The sequence below is a fragment of the Falco peregrinus genome, chromosome 5, assembly GCF_023634155.1.
Source record: "Falco peregrinus isolate bFalPer1 chromosome 5, bFalPer1.pri, whole genome shotgun sequence".
Lineage (NCBI taxonomy): Eukaryota > Metazoa > Chordata > Aves > Falconiformes > Falconidae > Falco > Falco peregrinus.
The window spans coordinates 108,979,592-109,003,221 of record NC_073725.1 but is presented as its reverse complement, the minus strand read 5'-3'; the positions used below and the strand labels follow the sequence as shown (position 1 = coordinate 109,003,221).

Sequence of the window (23,630 nt, the reverse complement as noted above, 5' to 3'; positions counted from 1 at the left end):
TAGTAAAAGATTTTGGTTCCAGGAGGCTTGTCTCTCCCATAAATTTAACAGTAAGTATATTTTTCCTCTGTTTTTTTCTTCCCTGATTTTTCTGTTGGATTTTTGTTCACCTCTACTTTTGTTCTTCCAATTTAATCCATCGCATCTGATGTCATCTCTGTTTTTCCCACTACAGTTCTCTTCCCTCATGTGTGCCTGCATTCTAGTTTCCCACAAGCTGACTTTCTCTCCTTGCCTTACCATACTATGGACATTTTCTACTTTGCCATGTAAGGCTATGATTGCCTTGCTACAGCTGATTTAATTGAAAAACAGCTCAAAGAAAGAAAGAAAGAAAGAAACCTACTTATTTTTTGCTTTAGAACTAATAGCTTAAACTTTGCAAAATTAAGATATAAATAACTGGGACACTGCTTGCCCTGAAACATGTACATAAATTCTGTTATGGGAACAGAGGGAGGAGTGTTACTGGAAGATTTTGCTGGCATTCCAGTAAAGGGTCTTACAGGAAAAAGATACTGTCCAAAAGACAGCTACTCTTACTTAAATCCGAGTGCTGTTTGGAACTGTGATATTTCATTGATTTATAAAGATCTGGGCATTCAAAAGTTAAGTGCAAATTAAAACACTAAAGTACGGAAGCCCTGGATGCTAACAGCCATCTCGCATGATGGCACTGCACCGGCCCTCAGCACCACGCAGTCACGTGCTCAGATGGTTTTAAGGACCACTGAATTGTCCCAGAATATGCACTGGTCTGTCAGCTGGCCTCGTGTTGGATTTCATCCTGGGCTTTGTGAAACCAAATGAAAACATTGATAGCTGTTGGAATAACGGAACAAGGCATTAAGTACTAGTCTTTTTATTTAAATTGCTCCTGACACTCAATTCTTGATTTAAAATTGGTTAGAACATTTCTGTTACATTTTACAAAGTAGAATTTTAAGTCACAGTTTTAAAACTAGTAGATTAATTCAGTAAAATGAGGATATTTCGGGGGATAAGTGTTATCTGTCCACAAGGAGAATAGCTGTTTAGCCCTTGAGATTTGATCGAATATGCAGCAAAACTCTCTGTGAGAACCCGTCTTATCTTGGCATTGCCAAACATGGTAAGTTTATGTAATGTTAATAGTTTTTAAACACAAAAAATACTATTCTTTCAGACAAATACTCTGTATGCCCATGAATTTGGAGGAAGTTGTAGCTGTTTAAAACAGACTGGAAACAATATAGTCTGTATGAACACCATCTATCAGCCCAGCTCCATTGTTATGAACAAACCAGCAAGGAATATCAACGCCGTGCTTAGGATCTGTTCTGTAATCCTTCTGCCAGCCCCTGTAAGGGAAAACACAGTCATGGGAGTATCAAAGCAGAAACTGCACTTCAACAATGTAATCTTTCCCAAGTCTTTGCTAAAGACTTGATTAGTTTTCTACCTTGTTACCGTCAGTTCATTATTTTTAACAATCATTGTAGCATCTGGTTTCTTGGGATCAGACCCAGGATGAAGTTCAAGTATAGTGAAGTCAATGCGGTGGAAAAACTGTCCTAAAAATAGAAGCCAAAATTACCATTTCAGGCATGTTGCACACATTAAAACAGAAACAAACCAAACAGAAACCCAGGAATTTCCACATTCCCATGTTGTTTTTGCACATCCCTTCAGGGTTTTGAATGGATAAGCAAACACCAAGTTTCATGCGAGGTTGAACATATGCCTACGGTCTTATTTTCTTTTTATAAACCATATGCATATCATCTGGATCTAAGTTCCGACTTCTGAGCACGCAGTAAAATTAGCCTTTTCTAAATATCCTTCAAGATATCCTCACCTTGTGTCTTGTCTATTCAGTTGTATTTATCACATACTCTCCACGTCTTTAGCCTTTTTTTATCAAATAATGCATGTGTTGATCTCTGAAATTTTTGGATGTGATTACGCTCAGAACAAGGCTGACATCTAAGGAATTTTTGTACTCCTGCCAGGATTAGCTTTTGCACAGTTTTGCCCTATCTGGGCTGGTGCAGGATGCTGCTGGTGCTTTGAGCACTCTAATGAGCATGGGGTTTAGATTACTTAGCGAAGTATCGAGGCAAAGTCAAAGATAATGAAAATAGTGATGAGATGTGTAAGCTGGTGAACTGTAACATGGTATCCCCACGTCATGTGGGCTTTTGCAATTTTCTTGCTACTTAAGAGTCCATACCATAGCAGAGCAACTTCTGTGTGGACAAGTCCTTTAGCCTGAGGAGACCAGAGCAGGAAAGCATAAGTAACTTTCTGTCCCTAATCTGCTCTTTTTCTGTTTTGTTACAGCATTTCCCATGACTCATGGATCTAACGTACTAGCACTGATACCCTGACTTGCTCTCCTCAGGCCTCGAAGTGCATACCAAGACTGAGAAGAGTAAGTTCACAGCAATTCATATTTCTCCACAGTGAGTAAACTGATAGACCCAAAGTGAATGTTTGCTGCCCTTACCTGATTTTCTAAGTCAAAACGGGAAGGCTAGGGAAAATGGCTGCTACCTCTGCCTTTTCCCACAGAGAATGCACGCCACCAAACCCACTACACTGGCAGAAAAAAGGATTCAATGGGGTCAAAATTTTGATCTCTGAGTTACCAACTTCACCTTCTAGAATAAAGAATGTTAGTTACCATGGGGAAAATCTTAGATGATAGAAGCCATTCTGTCATTTTAATATATGCTAGTAAATCAAGCTGTAATTTAAAAACTTCTTTTCTTACAAGGATGCAGCAATTGTTTGGCAAATTTTGATCAAGCAAACACATGTATTTTCTGAGTACTTAGAAAAAAGGTGGTGAGATGAAAGGAGAGATCAAACCATCCAAGAGACTGGAGGAATAGTGTAGCAAGAAAAAAAATATAAATCTGTAGGTGGGATTGAGCAAGATAAAGAGCTTTAAAAATGCCGGTGAGGACAATCTAGTGGTTTCAGCAGCAGCAGAGGAATTTATGAAAAGCTAATGTATAAAGTCTGAGCCCAGAATATTTTGTCAGAAATCTTAATACAGCTGATCAATATCATCTCAGTTTCCTCCATTACCTTGGTTCAGAAAGGCTAAGTACAAGATTGTGTCTAAATAATTATGTAGCCTCATAAAGAAAGACAAGCATGAAAACACTGAATGAAATTATACCTAATAATCCATGGGTCTGTTCAGACAGTTTATCACTTTCCAATACATACAGTCCTAGGAAATCTTGATGGAGAGGATGTTTCTTCCATACTTGGTGCAAAACAATAACAAACGAGACACCGCTGCCCATTGAAAGCACCAGATTTTTTTCTCTATTAATTGTCAAAGTTAAACTGAGGAAAAAAGAAAAACTTGACTTAGGGCATTGTGCTTCCCAGAGTTTACAGCAATGAGAAACAACTTCAGAAGAAACATGTCCAACAAACAAATATGGCTTTATAAATTGCTCCATGTTTTTTAAAATAGAGGTTTTGCTGCCTAGTTTGGTCCGTGTGAATCTGTGTGTGTACACAAACAGTCCAAGACTCACACTAAATTACACTGTAAAAGGCTATGCAGCCTTCCAACATTTCAGCAAGATATTTCTACCAACACTCATCCCATAACTGTGCATTTCATCACAGATTAGTGATATGTAGTTACAGCACCTCATGCTCAATAATAAAAGTGTTATCGATAAAAACATCACTTCCTTGCCCAGATGTGACCTGACACCTTTTCCCTTTGTTTTTCACAAAAGACAATTCCTGAACTGTCTAGGTTAGTGCTGGGCTAAAGATTTGCTTCTGATTGTGTTAGTGATGTGACCAATTTGGCTATCATAATAAAAAAAATAAGCATGCTGTATGAATAAGAGTTTTGCTCTGGTGCTCTTCCTGTTGCAGTGCCATGCTTTGAAAAGTTAGTAATTCTGTTCCAGGTACACAATGAAAATGTAAATGATAATGATGAGGAGTTGCTGCCCATTCCTTTTCTAAACTTTTTTTTTGCACAGGTATGAACGATTCTGTGATAGATACATCTCATGAAAAACATACCTGCTGACAGGGCAAAATGTACCTGTTCTAGAAATACTACAATTTCCATTTCTTAAAAAGGAGATATTTTACAGCACATTATTATGTCTGTGAAAGATTACACACTATGTCTAAAGTTACTCTTTAAGTATTTGCAAGACAGTGTTGCATTAAGCACACAATACCACATCTAGCTTTACCTTAGTCATAGTAATAGAAAATCAGGGAAAATTCTTTACTTATTTATTCCAAGCAGAGGAATTTATGATTAACCATTCAGCAGTTACACAACAAAGCAGAGAGCAGAATCCAGCGGGACTTGAATTGGTTTCTTTTGCATTTTTCAGGCATTTTTCACATTATTTTCTTTTGTATATTCAGACAGCAAATCTTTTAAGTATGTTATTGATCAACACTAACAAAAGCGTAGAAAGTAATACAGGAGCCTGATATTCTTTCTATGAGCCTTACCCATCTTGTTGCACGGTGACTGAGTCAAGCCAGGTGAAACCTGTTTTTTCATTGCCATTCTTAATTGTGATCTTCTCAGGAGTTACTATCAGTTGTAAATGCAGGTACTTATTTGCAATGCCAATTTTCCCAAAGTATGTGTTTTGGATCTTTGTGTCATTATTTGCTCTCTTATCACCAATGAGTTCTCCATTGACTGTGATGCCTAATATAAATAGGAAACATCAAGTATTGTTTTTAGATAGGACCTGATCAACTGGTGTCAATGAGTGTCATGGAAATTTTATCAACAACTCAAGGAAACAAATATGAGTTGAAAAATAGATCAAAATTACTTGTGCCTATTTGTGCCAAAGTAGGGTAAAGCTCTGGGTGCTGTTCTGTGGATTTCCACAAGACAACAATCACTTTATTGAAAAAAGTTTAGTATTACCTAGAGCCCAAAGAGTCTGTGATGGGCACAAATAGCCTGTGTGACAACAGTCTCTCTTTACCAGCTATTCTATGAAATGGCAACCTAAGGATTGTTTTATTGCTTGTACTACTACTCACTGAGACAAATGATGTCACTCAACTCTCACAGTGGTTTTAAATCAAAATTTAAAAGTTCACTTTGCTCCAAGAAGTGAAAACACAGTCCATGGTAATGGTATGCTATCACAGCTACAGGAACTCTTATTAACTTTGCTGGGGAAAAAGCTTACACAGTATAAAAGAAACAGCCTTTAAACATAAGACATTTTGTTGTAAGTATCCTGATTTACTGCCTTTAAAAAACCTAAAAACTCACCTGTAACTGGATCACTTATTAAATTTAACACAGTACCCGGGTTTTCATTGATATTGAAACAAATGGCGTCATCTTTTTGTGGCACTGGTACAATGAAGTGTGGATCTCCATCAACTGTAAAGGTAAATCACTGGTATTTGTATAGTGATACACAGGTTCAAAGTTCCACATGAACATTTAACACTGTGGCAATGGAACTGCTGATGCTGGGGATCAGCAGGAACTGGTCCCTGCACAAGCTCTATGCCCAGCTTAGTCCAGCCCATACTCCAAAGGAGTGGTGGGGTCCCAAGGAAGCTGCTACCACCTCCCCAAAGTGAACCGTATCCTTTCCCCCCCCCTCATCTTTCCCAGGTACGTGACATATATCCTGGGTCTCTTCACCATTGCAAAATGTGGCACACGGCTTGTAGGTTCAAGATGGCCACCTCTATGTGCTTGTCCCTCAGGACCATGACAGTATTGCTGAGGGCAGAAAGTTCATCTGAACAGAGAACAGGCAGTTATCAACACAAAGCCTAGCAACGGGAGGGAGGACTAAGAAAATGACTATATATAAGCTCAGTGACTTGACCTTTAAAAGACATTTAAATATGTTTAAAGTAAATTAAAATACTGGCACACTGGAGATGAAAAATGACTGCTTTTGTAGAAAGAAATTATCTAAAAGACTCTTAATAGTGCAACGTAGTCTTAAAAACCCTCTTCTGCTTTCCTTCTAAGCAGATGCTACTCAAACTACTCACCACTAGTATACCATGTGGGGTGTGCTGTATATAGGTAAGATGGTTGTGAAACTGCAGAAAGTAAAGAAAAAATATATTACAAAAGCTCACATCAAAATGGAATATTTACACACTACCTGCACAGCTCATGTAAGATATTAGGAAGTTGGTGTGCTAGGTAAATTGCTAATTCCTTCCTAGTTTTTAAAGCATATAGTCCATGGAATGTCGGTTTGTGCCCTTTTTGAATCAAGCAAAGCTTCAGGATAGAGACAGATACCACTCATAGTCTAAATTGCTTTGAGGGTTTCCACAGGGCCCAAGTCATGTATCTGTAGGACACAAATGTCTCAGACTTAAGGATTAAGCTGTCTATCAGCAAGGAAATACAGCATCATCCATTGAAAACTTTTGAGGTTTTGACATTTGTTTTTTTCCAAAATGAACTTAAGTCTTTTCAATTGAGACTTGAGAAAACTAGACAGAGAGACACTGAGACTAATCTGCAGAGCAAAAGCTGAAATCTAACTCTCCCATTCCCAAGACTGCCCAACCAGCCATCTGAAGGGTCAGCTGCTGTCTCTCTCTCGACTAAAACCATTTCTTTTTGTATAAGTAACTGAAAATATTCATTTAGCCGGAGATGCTGACATCATACTCCCTTGCTTTATGCAATTCCAAAGGAGATTCCAAATTCAAGTCCATCCTCTGTTCTTGGGAAACAGCTTTTAGGAAAAATGGTCCTTTGATGAACTGGCATTTACTGCTTAAAAGCTGTTTAGCTGACACTCTGTCATCTAGTATTGTTCAACCTTTAAGAGTGGTTTTAGCAGCGAGCACTATTTTAGCAGTGAGCAGAATCTGATAATCTTTGTTAAAATACAGTTGTAAACCCAGAAAAGGCAATTTTTCCCTTTCTGGTAACTTCATTTGTCTGAATCAACTTCCTTTGACAGATGATGCTTCATTCAGAAATTGTCATTAAACTAATTACTCACCTGGCATAATATGTGTGTCAGCCTGCGCTGTGAATGAAACAAAATGTTATTTTAGAGGTTAGACAGACTAAAAAACAAGCTCTCCCACTTTCCCCCTTCCACCAAAACCTTGTAATTATGTATAAATTTCTAAATATTTAAAAAAAGAAAAACTTAGCCAAAAGTTTTTATTTATATATATGTTGCATTTAGTACTGCAACAAAGCAAATGTGATGAACAGGCAGAAAGCACACCCTACTTTTCAACAAAACTGTTACTTCTCCAAAGGCATGTTGTTTGCTCTGTAAGGGGCTGGGACAACCTGCTCTTCTCTGATTCCATTATGCCATCTTGTTCTAAACTACTGCTGGGAAGTCAGTGAGATTTACCACCTGCTTCCACAGTTTTCTAGTCTTCTTCTCTTTCTATGTCTGAAGCTATGGAGTGGTGTCTGAAGACAAGGGCTTTGTGCTGAAGAAGGAGCAATCACATCATCACTGAAGATGTCTCTGGATGCGAGACTGCTGCTCACAAGTAACTGGGAGCCAGCAGCCCTGAAAGCAACTCCTTTGTACTGGGCCTGAATTTTGTGATGGTGGAACGCTGCAATTATCAGATGAGGAGGAACCACACTGAAAATGGTACTAACAAACTTTTCCAGCTTGAGGGATTCACCAAGAATTTTATGAAAATATTGTGTCCTAGATCAAGTAAGCGATTCAGGAAATCCATCTCTAACAGTCAAAAATAGTAAGTAAATTTGATAAGAAATGTACATACCTTCAGCTGTTACCATGGGCAGATAAGAAGTAAAGGGAAGAAAAAAGAGAAATTTACAGTTTCAGTTGTATGATTAGACATGAAGGATCTTGACCCTGTGTAAAACATACTCTAATAAAAAAAAATAATTAAAACAGTTTAACAATTGAACCAGGTATCTTCAGTATTTTACAGTTCCATTTCTTCCCAATGATACACTTCAATATTTGCAGATCAAACAGAAACACACTAAAAATAAAAAGCTGTTATGTGGGGCAGCAAAACTGCAATTAATTATGCATATGGCAAGAGCACTATTAGTAATTGTTTTATTGTTATCCATTTCCACATTACAAAATATTCCTTACTGGTTTTACTCTTTTACAGTTTTCAAGGCATATGCATCATTCTATTAACACTGACCGGATGGTTCAGTAATCCTATTTGTGAACCTAGGCTCTAGCACGTGTAAAAAATTATTTTTGTTTCTTAAACAGCAGCACTTTTTTGAGTATTTTCTCCTATTGCTGCTCTATACTCTCTATATACAAAGAGGATTTACTTGGAAAGAGTTTGAGAAAAGGGCCTTTGTACTACAAGTACCTGGAAAGGGAAAACAAAAGAGCTGAAGATCACACTGAGTGGATGCCGCTTCTGTCAGATGTTTGGCTAAGTTTTTCCATCTTAAGGAGTCGAGCTGTAAACTTTAAAGTTGTTATGTTGTATTGTGACTTGAATGTTAAATGAAACATGACATGTTTTTATGTCAGTATCCCATTATGATTGTTATGAAAAATACTGCAAAAATTTTATCAGAAGAATGACGGTAGAATTAGTTAGAATTGAAGGGCATTTAGCAATAACTGGTTTCAGGACTTAGCGCCGCTGAAAGAAAAACCCACTAACCTCCAGTAAGCATTTCTGTTATGCTAAAAGGCCTTAAGTTACTATGCCAAATTCAGACAAGAAAGTTTTTCATCTAGAAGCCAGCAGAGAGCCCACACAGAGCCTGGGAGGAACTTTTAGGGGCACTAAGCAAATGTTGGGGGAAAAAATAATGGATGTGAACAGAAGCAATTGAGAAGCCTAACAAGAGGTTGGTCTGACCTGTTGAATAAGAGAGAAATGAGGATTGCCCAAACAACACACACAGATGAGGGCAGGGTTGCTTTGGGCTGCACTGAGCAGACAGCATTTGCTTTACTCTGCTAAAAAGGAATAATTTTGTTTCACACAGATCAAACAAAGAGGCTGAACTGTACATAAGCGCAGCGTTTTGCTGAGCAAGGAATTAATAATTAGCCAAAGTATCAGAGCTGAGAACAAATTGTGCACTTTCAAGATAATTGCACTTCTCTCTGCAATATATACGAATACTGTGTTTTACAGATACAGTCTCCATCTTTTCACCACCCGATACATCCTGCACAAGGAAGATCTCATGCACGTTTTTCCCTTTCATGTAGAAATTACTACATCTACCCCTAAACTGAAATATGTAGAAAATGATGTGAACCAAACTGAACATAGCTGGATTATTAGATTAGGAATGGGTTTTGATTTTCAGGGGGGTTTATGTAACAGTTCATATAATTAGCTTAAGATACACTTATTTTGAATTGATAGTATTTTGTCTGTATGACTTAGTAATGAAGAATGGTTTGATGGAAATGAGCTTTACAAAGAAAAGTAATTTTGCATAAACCATACACATGCAAGGTTTGGAAGGTAGATTTTTCAGATACATGTTTAAACCTGTACCCACGTGAAAGCCTTTCTTTAGGGGAACATGAAAGGAACACCTGGTTTCTCAAATATAGACATTTTCACAATTTTACTTTACCTTCAATGGGCTTATCAGCAATCCCATCTTGATTGTCATAGTCTTCTGGCTTTGTTACCACCATGGATGTCAGTGGTGTTACAAACTTGTATTTTAGTGAGAGATCCAGGGCTTCAGCTGTAAGATTCTCCTTTTCTTCTCCTGTAGCTGCAATACTGAATAGAGACTCTAGCATCAATGATTGCTAAATTACTCGCTGAACTCTGGATTAGGTATTTTTCTTTAAAGTGAAGTTGTTTCTCTGCAGCTAACATCCGTAAGGGATAATATTTGTTGCAGTCTAAGAGCACATCTGGTTCCACTGGCTATCCAAGAAAAAGGCAAAACTGTCCTTAATATTTGTAGTAACTTAAAATTGTTTAATTTGCAGCTTGGGCCAGGAATACTGTGATTGGGGAGGAGAATATGTTGGGGGATTTTCCTTACTGTTTTTTATGCTTTCCCATTGGCACCTCAGCATGATGTGAATTTCGGCTTCACATCTGAGAAGTTGCACCAGTCAGATGGCTTAACAGTTTCATAGCTAAGATGTTATTCTAATTACCGTTTTTCCAGGAGTTGTTCAAGGGTGAGATAAGCCCAGAGCCTTTCAATGTATTCTCCAAATATGTATTCTTGTTCCTGGAAAGCTTTAGCTGTTTGCTCAGCATCTTGGTGTGTAGTATATGACAGGGCATCATTAGCCTGTTAGGAATAAGGAAACTTTTCTGTATCATAAGCAGCCAGGGACTTCAGAACCTCCCAAAATCAAGACCTTCACATCTGAAAATCTTATTAAATTGAAAAACAGTCTGGTCCTGCACAGCACTTGCCCCTTGCCCAGGAAATTGTCAGTGTTGCGTCAGGATCTTTGTTCCATTGCTTCTGTGAAGGTTAGTAGTGTAGCTATAGGACGTAATGAGGTTTCCAAATTCACGTGGCATTTTTGTGCATTAGAATTTGGCTACTCAGGATTTAAAGAACTTTGATTATGACGCCACTTTCATACAGGAACATATGGCTAACTTACTAATAATACATTATTTGTATTTGAAATATACCTAATTCTATATAATATATTTAATACACCACAGTGCATGGGACATATATGCAGTTCACAGTATTTATGATAACACGCTCTATAATATGCTTGTGTTGTGTTTCTTGAATATCGGGGCAAATACTTTTACAGAATCCAGCTCTGGAGAGGTATTTAGGTCACTTGGTTTGTATTAGAAGTAAACTTCTATTTTAAGAGAAAGGCATTTCAAACAATCAGCTGGCTTATCCATCAGTTTTCTTCACCCAATGAAGACTATTGTATGTGAGCACTGAACATTTTGCTCCTGAAAGAACCAAGCAGGGTATTTAGAGAATAAACTAATAAAAAACAAACCAAAACAAAAGCCAAACAAACAAACAAAAAATCTGTTAGCAAAGCTAATCCAGGCACACTGCACAAAGTTGTCCCAGACTGACCCTAGTACACCTGACTGAGTTAGGCAAGTAATCTGCAGTTTTAAAAGCAATTACTTTAGTGTGTTTAGTTTCTGACTTACACAGTAATGCATCCTGCCACTGAGGTAAAGAAATTCCAGTAAATATTTTAAGTATTGCCAGGTTTGAACATTCTGCATACCTTACTGAAGTTAAAGAAATCCATACTTACGCCTTCACCTCTCACATCTACAGCCAAATAGTTTTGGTTGTTGTCTATAAAACGCCCAGCCACCACAATCTCAGACCCATCATAGAAATGCTTAAAACTGTTTTTAGTTAGGTCTGATATTTCATTTTCTGGGTAGTTCAACTCCACATCTGTGAGCATGGGATTTGAAACCTCATCATAAAACCCCTACAGGATTAAAAAAAAAAAAAAGAAAGAAAGAAAGAAAGAAAACATTTAGCTATCATTGGTTCTTTAATTAATAAGTAGATCTGTACCCAGAATCACCCTGCTATTTCAGCAATGAAAACTAGAAGTGTATTTTAGAAGAAATATTTAAATATTTAGTTAAATCTCGGAGTATAAGGCCTAAAAAATCTAAAATAATGGAAATGAGAAAGGACATTCAAACTTTTCAGTCTCATTAAGAAAGAGGAAAAATATCTGAGAACAGCATGCTGTGGATGATGAGTTCTATCAATGTTAATCAAGAGGGATCCCAAGCTTCCCCCTGTTTGATAGAAGTAAGTTTCTAGATCCATTCCCTACAGAGACTGAAATGACAAAAGGAGACTAGGTATTTGATTTTGGCAGAGCTTGCAATGAAATCTGGTATCTAAATTCTTTGGTGAATTTTTCAAATGGCTGCTATTGGAATGTGAGAAGTAACAAAGGTCAACTCTGCACTGCATATACCCCTCCTCATGCTTTATACAACTATAAAATGCTTCCATGGTATGGTAAGATACACCTGCTTGCAGTAAGTTCCTATAAAACAAAATATCTAGAGTCTTTATGCTCTGTCATCCTTCCTTTGATGTGACATTAACTACATGATCTGTGAGGTATGGGAGATATGATGACTGCAGCAATTGTGCTGCACATGGAAGTGTCCTCCAGAACCATGATTTGTGTCACTCTATGCCAAGTTTTGAACCCTCTTCCATAGCCCACAGCATCTCCCTTTTACTGTCCTCCTACTTTCTGCTTATATAAGGGAAAGGGAAAATTAAATACAACTAATATTCTGATTACAGAAGACTTTTAATTATCTCAGTAACAGATTACATTTTGATTAGTTCAAAATAAGAACATTGGTATAGTTTTCCAAATTTATCTCTCATCTAATTTAGGTGGTGATTGCTGTACCTGGAGCTGTAAGGCTGCATCAGAGTCAGGATAAATCCGACGAGCCAATCCTTTATTCTCCAGCGCCATCTTCTCCAAGAAGTTGTAGTCAACACCATAGCCAAAACCAAGATTGTATAAGGTATATTTTCCCTCAATGGCTTTTTTAACATGTGCCTGAATGTCCTGTGTATTTGATATGCCTGCATCAAACCAGAAAAAGTTCGGGTTTTCTTCATAGATAAAATTATCATATAGCCTGTTTGAATTTCTTAGGAGGCATTATCAAAAACTTGGTTTAGTAGTATAATGCTGGTATAGTAGCATTTAAATCATTCAAACATCCGTAAGTCAAAGATGGAGGCCAATTTGCATTTTTTGTTAGTTAACTCACTCTATTATTCCATCCAAGAGAAACTTACCTACATTTGGTTGGCCATCTGTTAACATGATAATTATAGAAGCGCTTCTCTTGGGCACAAGCTTTCCTTCATGAGCAGCATTCAGCATATCAATTCCCCTCATTATACCACCATATAAATTTGTCACTGCAAGGTAGACATAGAAATCTGGTTTCAGCACAGACAGTCAAAATACAGGCCCATTTTTCACTGGAATCTGATGAGATCTCATTGCAGTATGAAAATGAAATATTTGGGTTTGCAAGCAGGAGGATATTTAGACAGAAAAATACCTGGACTTTGGAAACATAAGGAAAAATAGCTGTTGCATTCTGATAAATTTCAACTGTAGGATTGTCTCACCAGTAATTAAAAAAAAAAAAAAGCTGTAGCATTGTCTTCACAGACTGAATTGACAAATTAACTTACAAAACAACTTATTGTCAAGTCCAGTAAAGTACTTACTGCCTTCAGTGTCAATGCTCCGAACAAACTTCCTTGCTTCATCCAAATTCTCAGGAGTGGCTTTGATTAATGTTTCTTTCCAGGTGTGTACATCACTACCAAACAGTATGAAATTGAAGAAGTCATCTTCTTTAATGTCATCTAAGATTTTTAGGAGTGCTTCTCTTGTCTATAAGACAAAGAGATTTAAATGTATGGTTCAACATTTAATGAAATCGGCACTTGCAGATTTTACATGACTAATGTCTCAGCATTTGGATATTTTCAACTTTTATACAGTATGTCCTGCAAAAATTCTGAGCTTGTTTTGTCCTTGCCAGTCTGCGTCTATTTCAGAGTCACTCTAGTGAAGTCAGCCAGTTGCAATTACAACTGGTAAATCTTTTTAGCTGAAAGAAAACTCAGGTCTTGCATCATGGATCATTGCTTACACTGAGGTAAGATGGCATGGCAAATTGAAAGCGATGGGAAATGGGTACAGGTTGGCAGAAAGGTTCATATGCAAACAAGCATGGATATCTTGATGCAGCACCAAAACCTGAAATCTCTGCGAACGAGGAGTCCTGTCTACAAAAAGAACTGCTGCTTCCCAGAAGAGATGGAATGAATAACATAGATAATGCACATAATACTGTATACACATTTTAATTTTGGAGCTGTTCAGTACTTGTGATGGAACTCTCTGGAAATGTTGATATTGAGACTTCTGAACTAATAATATTTATGAGTAAGTAAACATAGCCTAAATGTATAGAATTCTGTTCTACACTAACACTTCAAACTAGTACTTATGGTGCTGAGCACTAGAAAGGTCACAGCATAAAACCACTTGGTGTAGCTCAGGCAGCGTGTATGCACTATAAGCCATCCCGTCCCTTCCATCACAACAGAGGCTCTTTTATTGGGACTGTATAGTAATGTAAGAACTTACCTGTTGTATTTCTCTTCCAGACATTGAGCCACTAATATCTATTATAAAAATAACATTCTTGGGCAACTTTGGAAGATTTGTCGGTGCAAAGAAGTGTACAAAGTAGCCATTGACAATCTGAAAAATAAAATGTAAAGGAAAAAAAATAAATTTTTGCATATTATAAAGATAAAATGGATAAAGAAGAAATTACTTTTATTTAGTTTCTAGCCCCTGAATGGAAAACAAGGTTTTAATGGCCCTGACTAGCCTCACCTCTGTCCAGGCCCAGGAGCTTCATTTAAGCATGAGCTTGGGCCTTTAGTCCCTGCCTGAGCTACACTGTAAGAATACCGGCCTCCAGCTGTGTCACAGCCATACCTGTTCTTGTCCATGGACTCCACTGAGTTAGATTCTGCCCTGCAGACTGACTTTCCACCTTGACCTTGGGCTGCCTCATCACCACAGAGTTGCCTAATGGCTTGGACTCTCAGTTGAATTTGACTGCCAGCTCTGGGTCTGTGTGCTCAGGTACTGTAGGGAGTGGGCTCATGGCTGGCAAAGCCCCTGGGCTGCCAGTTGAGTTGTCACACTCAGCTCTCTGCCCTTTAGGGAACAGTTATCCCTTGTTGCTCCCTGACATTTACCATGCAAGCTAAGCGGTTCAACAGTTCAAAATTCCCAGCTGTCAGATTTACCTGCAAACTGTCTGGAGTTGCTCTCTTCACATCATATCTAACAGTAAAATCCCCATCCAAGACAGACTGTGAGCAATTTGCGCAGGTTCGCTGCTGATCAAGAGCTGGTTTGAAAGAGACATGCCCCTGAAAAGAAAAGCTGTCATTAGATCTGAATGTTGAGAGCTGCAAATTTTCTACAGAACACAAAGAAGTTTGCATTTTTAAAAAAACTCGTATATTGATATTCACATAAAAATAACCTGTTTTATCAGGTAGGTATTAATTTATATCAATCGGTATTTGTAGGGGAATTATAGAGGAATGAAGGCAGGTTAATTAACATCGATAATATACAGCTGTGGGCTTGCTTCAGGGGCAGCTGTTGGCCAGTTGGCCAACATGGATAATGTGCAGCTGTGGCTGGTTCCTGCTAAGCAGTTAAATAGCTCTAAGGGGGATGGAAGAGGAGCCCTGGATGAAGAGAGACCTGGAAGAAGCAGAATCCAGATGCAGCAGAGACAAGAAGCAGGGTGGGCTGACCTGAAGAGGACTGAGAAACAGCATGGCTGGTAGGTGAACTCTTGAAACCTTGTGGGGGGTTGGTAGCTGTGCCAGGGCAAGTCATGGGAACTACTTACTGAAATTAACCTGGTATGGGGTGGTAAAAGCCTTGTTGCAGCTGGCTAGTTTGGATAGTGCTGTGACAGGTATTTGATGGGTAACTGATATATGAAGTCTGCTATCTAGAGCTTCCTTCGTATATTTACTCCCCCATCTTCCTTGGTTCAGCCCTCCGTTCCAAATGACACCTTTGATAAGGTTGTTGGGTAGCCTATGTCTTAGGAATTCTGCTACCTCCATACATGAGAAAACTACCTGTTACTGGTTCGGTTCTTCTGTAAGAAATAGTCTTAGTATCCAGGTTTCCAACTACTGCTGTGGGACAAGGCCTACTCCTTTGGGTACAACACCATGCTAACAGCTACCTGGCTTCTGAACGGCATGGAGATGGCCTTCAACTTGCTAGCTTGGAATTCAGAGCTCAGACTAACCTTTACTGCGTTTTCTCTTTTTCCCCCCGCCCCCCCCCCCCTCACTTCCATTGCTACCACTGACATTATTATTTCAGAATTATAACTGTAATAAGTTACAGAATGCAGTAGCCACTGTACCTTTTTCTCTGAAAAAGTTTTTTTAATAATGTTTTGTAGATCATTGGTGATGAATGTTCCCTCTGCTTCCAGTTCAGTGATACCCTGGGGCTCAAAGATATTTACTGCAATCTGAAATATTAATTGAAAATTCATTGTCATTGATTACTGCCCAATATAAAAACATAGCCATTTACAGGAGTATCAACAGGCAACCACAGATGTGACAGGGGAATTTTCATAAAAGCAAAACAACTTACTTTTGTAATTCATAATAACAGTCCAAATCCACACTTGTGTGGACACCCCATCAGCCAAACAGGTCTTTTTACACATAGAAATTAAAAATAAAGCTAGAAACCTTAATAGAAATGTAACTTGTTTGAAAGCTAGATACTGGAATTTTGCAAAATGTCAATAAATATTATAGTCCTTCAAAAATATAACCCAGCCATTAGCTGTGAGTTGTGCCCAACTTTGACCTATATTTCAGTATGCCTTCTACCACAGTGGGTTTAAAATAATGCTGCATAAACATTTATGATGTTGAGTTTTGTAATGACTCTTACACAGCATTTTCTGGGCATACAAAGGAGAAAAAAATGTGCCTTAGACCTGGGTTTTATCAAGGCGGATAGGAGTGATATAGACAAGTTTTGTCACGCAAAAGGTGTGGTATTCTAGAACGTGATATATGTATTGCTGTAATTTAAGATTATGTAGTTTCATGGTAGTGGGAGAAAAGTGTAGCTTATGCTGAAAGGCATTTGTAAAAGCCGCTCTTCTTCTATTTTACCTCAAGGCATCATAATGGCTTTTTCAGGTTTCCATACGTGGCTTCTTTTGGAGGCTTAGTAGTTGAGCCAATTTGTCAAGCTTACAATAAAAACCTGCACTAAAGCATACTGGTGTGCCGTCCCCACAAGAATCATTAGAAAAACTGTCATGGCCCTTTAGCTCATGGGAACCCATGGGAATGACCATGGTACTCAGCTTTCAATGGATGTACAGAATTTCATCATCTCTGAAGTTATAGTCCAGTTTGATACAGTTTGCCATTTACCTCAAAATCTTTGACAAGCTGCTTAGGTTTTACTTTGATGAACATCTCATATTTTCCAAACTGTCGCTTCAGCAGTTCCTCATATGTGAGTTCAAAAGTGACTTTACTGCCTGCTTTAATGTTGACTGAGACTGTGAATTTTTCAGTTTTTCTTCCTGAAGCTCTGTATTTAAGTGAGTAAGAAAAAGAATATCTTTATCCTCTTTCACAACATTTATTGTTTTGGTTGGTGGAGTATAATCTTCAAAAAAAGAGTAAAACAAAGTTAGGAATTTTGATCTATTGCTAAAATCATACTCAAACTCTAGAATTTATTCAAGTTTCCCAGTGAGCTTAATCCCAGGAACAGGTCATACAAAGTCAGTGAAAGCTTCAGAAAATGTCTTTCATAATATACGGATACTGCCTGCATAGTCAGAAGTTGCATTTCCTTTTCATAATCTATAGTACAATAACTCTTTAACTTAATGATTGTTGTTTGGTCCCATAAAAAGCAAACTTCAGAAACAGGCCAGTACAAAGTATTTCCAGTCTCACAATTTGGGATGATGGTGTGGAACCCACACAAGACATAATTCTTACTTGACAAGACCAGCAGTCTGTCCCTTTGAAACAGCCTTCTCATACTGCTTTTTTGCAGCTTCTTTTTCCTTTATAATTCCAGGGTAAGTGACACCATCAATTGTCCTGCAGATGAAAAAGTCCTAGTTTAGCTGAACGATTTGTACCAATACATGACAAGTTACTGCAGGGAATTCTCTGGTTATTGATTGGTTTGCTAAAACGCACTTCAGGAATATGATATTGCCAAGATTTGAGCACCTTCACTGAAGCTAGTCTTCTCAGTGAATTTAGCTGGAATGAAGAGCTCTGTGCTCAGTATCTTAAGAGAATGTGAACAAATGTTTACTTTGAAAGTTAATTTGATCAAAACAGGGCTGATAGCAACACTACTTACACCTGCCATGTTCCTACACTTCAGCAGCTTGACTATCTCATCTCATCTAATGGCCTCTCTACATGACTCACTGGTCCAAGTGTAGGTGTCCACAGCAGAGCATTTCATTCTTAGATTCTCTACACCATTAAACGGGCATTTCTCATAAGGGATTCATCTCATCCTATAATAAAAGTTCTAGCATGCATTAAGAGTACTTGTGCTCTAAAAGCTACTGTTTCTTTTCACTGGAAATAAAACAGGCATTGTGTGATTAGCAGAGATGGACTTGTTTAAACTGAATTAAATCTCATAATGGTGTGAGAATTGCATGTTACTGCAACTAAAGGTATGAATGTAAAGGAATAATTCTCTCTATTTCCTGCCTTTCATTCAAATATGGTTTTTCAATGAATAGAAAAATTAAGCTATAATGCCATCAGGGAAATAAAGCAACAGAACTTTTCTGGTTTGATAACACCAGGGTAAGTGGTATTTTGGAAAAGGTAAATGGAGCTCCAGAGAAGATCCCCCATTCCCTAAGGTCCATGATGATGAAAAGAAATACCTGAAAATTTTTCATGTTTTCTATAGATATGCCAATGTTTGCCTTTCTCCAAGTGTCTTGCATGTCAAGTTAGTAATCCCAGAAAATTGCCTAGGAGGCATTTAGAAATCTATCAAATGGTAATGTAAAAATGAGCAACTGGGTTCAGTTTCTCCCAGTTGCATTTGCACAGATTTTTAGTCTTCTCCAACAATAATGTCAAAATTACGCACATGCTGAAATTGGTAATGAAGGCTGTCTTAGGGAGTTCAACATCAAAGACTACTTCTTTGTGCACATTTCCACGATTGACAGCTCGACTGGTGATGACATTGTGGGCAAATCGGGAAGTTACTTTACTATCAATTTTCATGCTGTAGATTTCTATCCCGTTGACAATCTGTAAATTGAAAAAAGAAAAGAAGAGCTAGCTGTTACACTGATGATTGTGTTGATCAGCCATAACCACAGTTTTTAAAACTAATTGCAGCAGAACATTCTATCACTCCAAAGCAAAACAGGAAAGACCTACAACTGGGTTTCCTTGGATATCTACCACACTGCCATCACAGTGTTATCCCACAAGTTATAACCATAGGTGCAGAGGAATTATAGAGGACTGTGTGAAAAGTTTATTTGTAAAAAGGTTGTAATGATTGTTAAAAACATGAGGTATGAAATGTTAAAAAGGGGGTGGGAATGGGAATTGTAGAGGAATGAAGCTGGGTTAATTAACATTGATAATATACAGGTGTGGGCTGGCTTTGGGGTGGTGGGTTGGCCGATGTAGACAAGGTGCAGCTGTGGCTGGTTCTGTTAAGGGGTTGAGAGCCAATGGAGAGAGCAGCTGAGGCAGAGAGAAGAGAGTGTGTGTGCCCTGGATAAGGAGAGACTAGGGGAAGGCAGCAGAGGGACTGGCACAAAGAGTATGCTGGTATGTGATGGTAAAAGACCTTGTTGCATCTGGCTAGTTTTGAGAGTGCTGTGACACATAGCCTCTTTAACAAAATACTACCACTACAGCAAAGATACTCGCATTATAAGAATATTTTTTTTCCTCTACTGAGACTGTAACTTTTTTATGGTTAGTCAAAAAGCACAACAGCCTACTGCTGCCTCACTGTATTAGTGACTGTAATTATCAGCCGAGTGGATGATATCTACAGCAGGGATATAGGTAGTCATCCTGTTTACAAGTAGACCTAAACAATTCCAGGCGTCTCAAAATTCCATTTTATGTTACTCTTCTTCACTACTGAGGCTCATTCTCATTTAAACAAGGAAATGGGTAGGGCAATACTTAATTTCTTGGAATGCTCAGGTACAGTGTTGCTGGACACTGCATGAAAGCATAGGTAACAACAAATGTGACTCCTTGGGCAACTCTGCAACAAGGTCTGTTTCTTGCAGCAAAACCAGCACTGGAAAGAACCTTGGAGGTTTTTTAGTGGGCCTGATCTCTGACTGGTTGATTAAGAAGGTCTCCAAAGAATTAAAGCATTGCTGGAGTCCAGGTGCCCAGTGGAATCAGCCTCACAGGTGAGGTCTCTTACCTTCCTTAGAAATAACTGCAACATAAGAGTAAAAATAAAGCCGACATAGAATAGTTGTCTGCTAGAGTTATAGAGTTGACTTCAAACGACTTTGCTATTTATTCTAATACAACAAGGTTAAAAATCTTTTGCTCATTCTCTTTCCTTGTCCAGGAGTTTCCATCAGAGCTTGAAAAAGAACTGTCTGGTTAGCCCAACTACCTAAAACAAGTAACTGTGGGCTACTCCCCTCATCCTACACACTCAGAAATATCCATTTGCTCAGACTGGACTCAAAGAAACATGTTGTGAATGCAGTAAGAACATACTTGTCACTATACATCTTTCTCAGTAGCCTGGACAAAACCAGGTTTTACTCACCAAGTCATTATCAGCGTTTCGCTTCTGTAAAGAGAAAAACAGAGGAAAAAATCATGACTACGGTAGGAAAGCTGCATTTAGAAACAAATCACTTAGCACCTATGTAGTTACCTTCTGCTTCCAAGTCCAAATAAATTGTCCAGGAGAAGGAAAGCTTGAGAAAGGTCTTTATTAGAAAACTGAAGTAAATTTGAGGGAAGAGCAAGTAAAGGCATCTGAGGCAGGTATAATTACTTTGCTTATAGAGCGTTCACAGTTCTGGTGAATCTTTTGGATTTCAATTGATGTTAGTGTATTTTAAATACTGTGGGTTTGAAAGATATGTTAAATTTTGAATGTTGCTGATTTTGTATTTTGCTGAAGTGACACAAGAAGTTATCTTCTTTCAGCTGAAAAACAGTAATGGACCATCTGAGACATGAGGGGAGAGTGAGAGGAAAAGACTTGAATGTTCAGTGCCACTGATATTTAAATGTTGTTGAGACTAAAGAACAGACTAAAACCTCTTAATATGGCTTCCTTGAGCATAGGTTGGCTGTGTGGTGACATCAAAGTAAAAACAGAGTATCTCATCCTGAGGGTGGCATCTTTTCCTTGGAAATTCCTACTTCTGGGTCCTGTGGTATATGTTTTGCCTTTTCAAACTAATTTCCCTTTGGAAGAAAAAAGGAGGTTGTATCAAAGCATAAAAAACCAAGTTTGTACACTTTTTTCCAGTCACATACACTATCCAAACTATCAGTCAGACCCATCTGTACACTTTCAGACTTGTGCCTAAATTTTTCCTGTTGACCCCAGCAGACTCTCATTTTAACAAAAATAGTAAGATGGTCATTCAGCAGGCTTACACAGAGGAGAGGCAGTAACTATGAAAGGTTGCATCAAGGGGGGGGGGAAGCTGTTAGAACTTTTTTTGGCATATTTGCTCTAAAAGAAGGTGCAAAGATCAGAAGCTCCACAAAAATACCATGTTCTCTTGTGAAAGAGAAAACAGGCTTAGAACATACATACTGCATCATGTTAAAATAACAGCTTGTGTAACTCTGTTCCCGTAAGCTTGGCTGCAAATACCTTATCTCTTTTGGCTCTAAGAGCCTCATGGGTTATATTTTGTGCAAGCATGTTTACCTGCTCCACCGAATAGGGGGGTAAAGACACAATAAAGTATCAAGTCAGATACACGTCTCCAGTACTTTTAATCTTTCATAGGAGTTTTACAGGTTGGAAAGTGAAACAGAATTATTTTTTTTATTTTGGAGTTTTTTTCAAGACACTATATCTATGGTAATGCAAAGGTTTTGGGGGAGGCTTGTAAGAGTCTGGCCAAAAATTCTGTGTACGTTTCTCTGGGTTCCTCGTTCAAATAATATAAAGTATATAAAAAAACCTGGGAGAATCAGCTGACTTTTCTGTAGTGTTTCTGCATGTACGGATGAAGCATTGCACCACAATTTGGTCATTTTCCACTTAGAAAGGTTTTAGCATTGCAAGACATACAAAGAACGGGTAGTGTGGTAGTTGGGAGGACAAAGCTAAATGATATCAGGGCTACATAATGGTTAAATAAGAATCCATGGCATCTCCAATTTGCAGCCATAAATCTCAGGCTGTTTTTTTAAAGTTAGATATAGTATTTTCCTGATTTTTCACAGAAAAAGTCTTGGCGAAGACCATAATCTAATCAACAGAAATTGACAGTAAATTGCTTTGTCTGGTTCCTCGCAGCAATGTACAATGCTCCCTAGAGAGATTTGCTCTCTGTAACTTTTCATAGTATGTAACTACTGAGAGAGAGGAAAATAATCTATTGAGGTGAGGAGTAGTGGCTGGCAACTTCAATGAAGCATATTTGGCAGAACATCAGGCAGCACTGCCTTACTCGGGGATCCAGTCAAAACCAGAATGGCCCCTTTAAGGGGCAGATATATATTTCATGTTATGCTAACATGCAAATGTTTTGAGAAAAATTCTACCATGTTATTTGGGTAGTGTACATATTTATCTGGATACCATGTTACATCTCTGTTTTCTGCGTCCTGGAGGCCTCTTTTCACTGATACTTTGCCTTGCTTCACAGGTGCTAGTCAGTTCCCTGGCAGCACCAACTGTTTTACACATTTAAATATAAGACTGCTAAACCATTTTACTATTATGTGGTGATGACAGGGAAAACAAAGTGATGCTTTTAAGAGAGATAGGAGAGCCTCTTCAGAGCCGATTTAAAACTGAGGCTGATTGATGGTGAACTAATTCAAGCCCCAAGTGTGATCTTGTGTTCACTGGTAACAGAGAACACAAAGCTCCTGGTGGCATCACTGTGTGAACTCTCTGATAAATGTTGATAAAGGCCAGGAAGTTAATCTATGAAGAACAGGAGCCCCATACATGGTTGACTACTTACCTTGATGTTTCTGACATGTGTTTCCCAAAAGGATGATGATGCAAAGGCAGGAGTCAGTAACAAAACACAAAGCAGTAGGTGGGTTTCCATTCTGGAAAAAAGTAAGGTTCCAATTTGAACGATATGCATAAATATATATAATGCTTTGTTTACCAAAAGTTAATATATAACCCAGTGTGAACAGTGGGATTAAACATTAGGCGTTTGGGAAAAATCAAATACTGAATTTAAAATTTGCATAATCTGCAGAATACTGTTACAAAATACTGTTACAGTATTTACAGAATATTTCAGCAATGTCTCTACTATGTAGTATCTCCAAACGGAAATTCAACAGCCATTTCTGCACAGGCAACTGAGACTGATCTCTGCTCCAGACCCACTTTTCCAAATGAAACCTGTCATCTTTCTAACTCTTTCTTAAAGCCTGTCCCTGGCTCAAATGTATTGCAGCTGTAACAGAGCTTGTAGTCTCCTAACCCATTTATGCTTCTCTTCAAAAACTGCCTCCTGTAATCCTGTCTATCGCTCAGGTGCACGGTTTAGGTATCATTATTTAACCTGTGTCCCAACTAGTCTAAAACTTCTTATTACACCCTCTCTTATTCACCTTCATTGCTGAAACCCCGGTTCCAGCTCCCAGGGTCCTGCACCTTGCACAATCAATACCCGTTCAGCCCGCTGCTGAAGGCCCGTTTTATTCATTACCTTGACAGTGTTAATTCTCTCTTAATCTTTTCAACCCATTTCATCTCCTCTGTTACATGAAACACAAACCTTGAGGACTGGGAGTTAAA

General features: G+C 38.3%; 1 protein-coding gene across 1 annotated transcript; it reads right to left on the bottom strand.

Annotated features, from left to right (window-relative positions):
- Positions 1 to 846: 846 nt before the first annotated feature.
- LOC101919875 (inter-alpha-trypsin inhibitor heavy chain H3) lies at positions 847 to 22,944 on the bottom strand. The gene is given in 20 exon segments (XM_055805862.1): positions 847 to 1,340; positions 1,442 to 1,553; positions 3,170 to 3,342; positions 4,498 to 4,702; positions 5,288 to 5,401; positions 6,037 to 6,057; positions 9,539 to 9,747; positions 10,137 to 10,276; positions 11,241 to 11,426; positions 12,387 to 12,568; positions 12,788 to 12,913; positions 13,232 to 13,400; positions 14,163 to 14,279; positions 14,840 to 14,965; positions 15,994 to 16,104; positions 17,036 to 17,198; positions 17,618 to 17,722; positions 18,753 to 18,919; positions 20,433 to 20,456; positions 22,834 to 22,944. Coding segments are annotated over 20 exon segments (2,670 nt in total). The 5' UTR covers positions 22,924 to 22,944; the 3' UTR covers positions 847 to 1,210.
- Between the last annotated feature and the right edge of the window lie 686 nt (positions 22,945 to 23,630).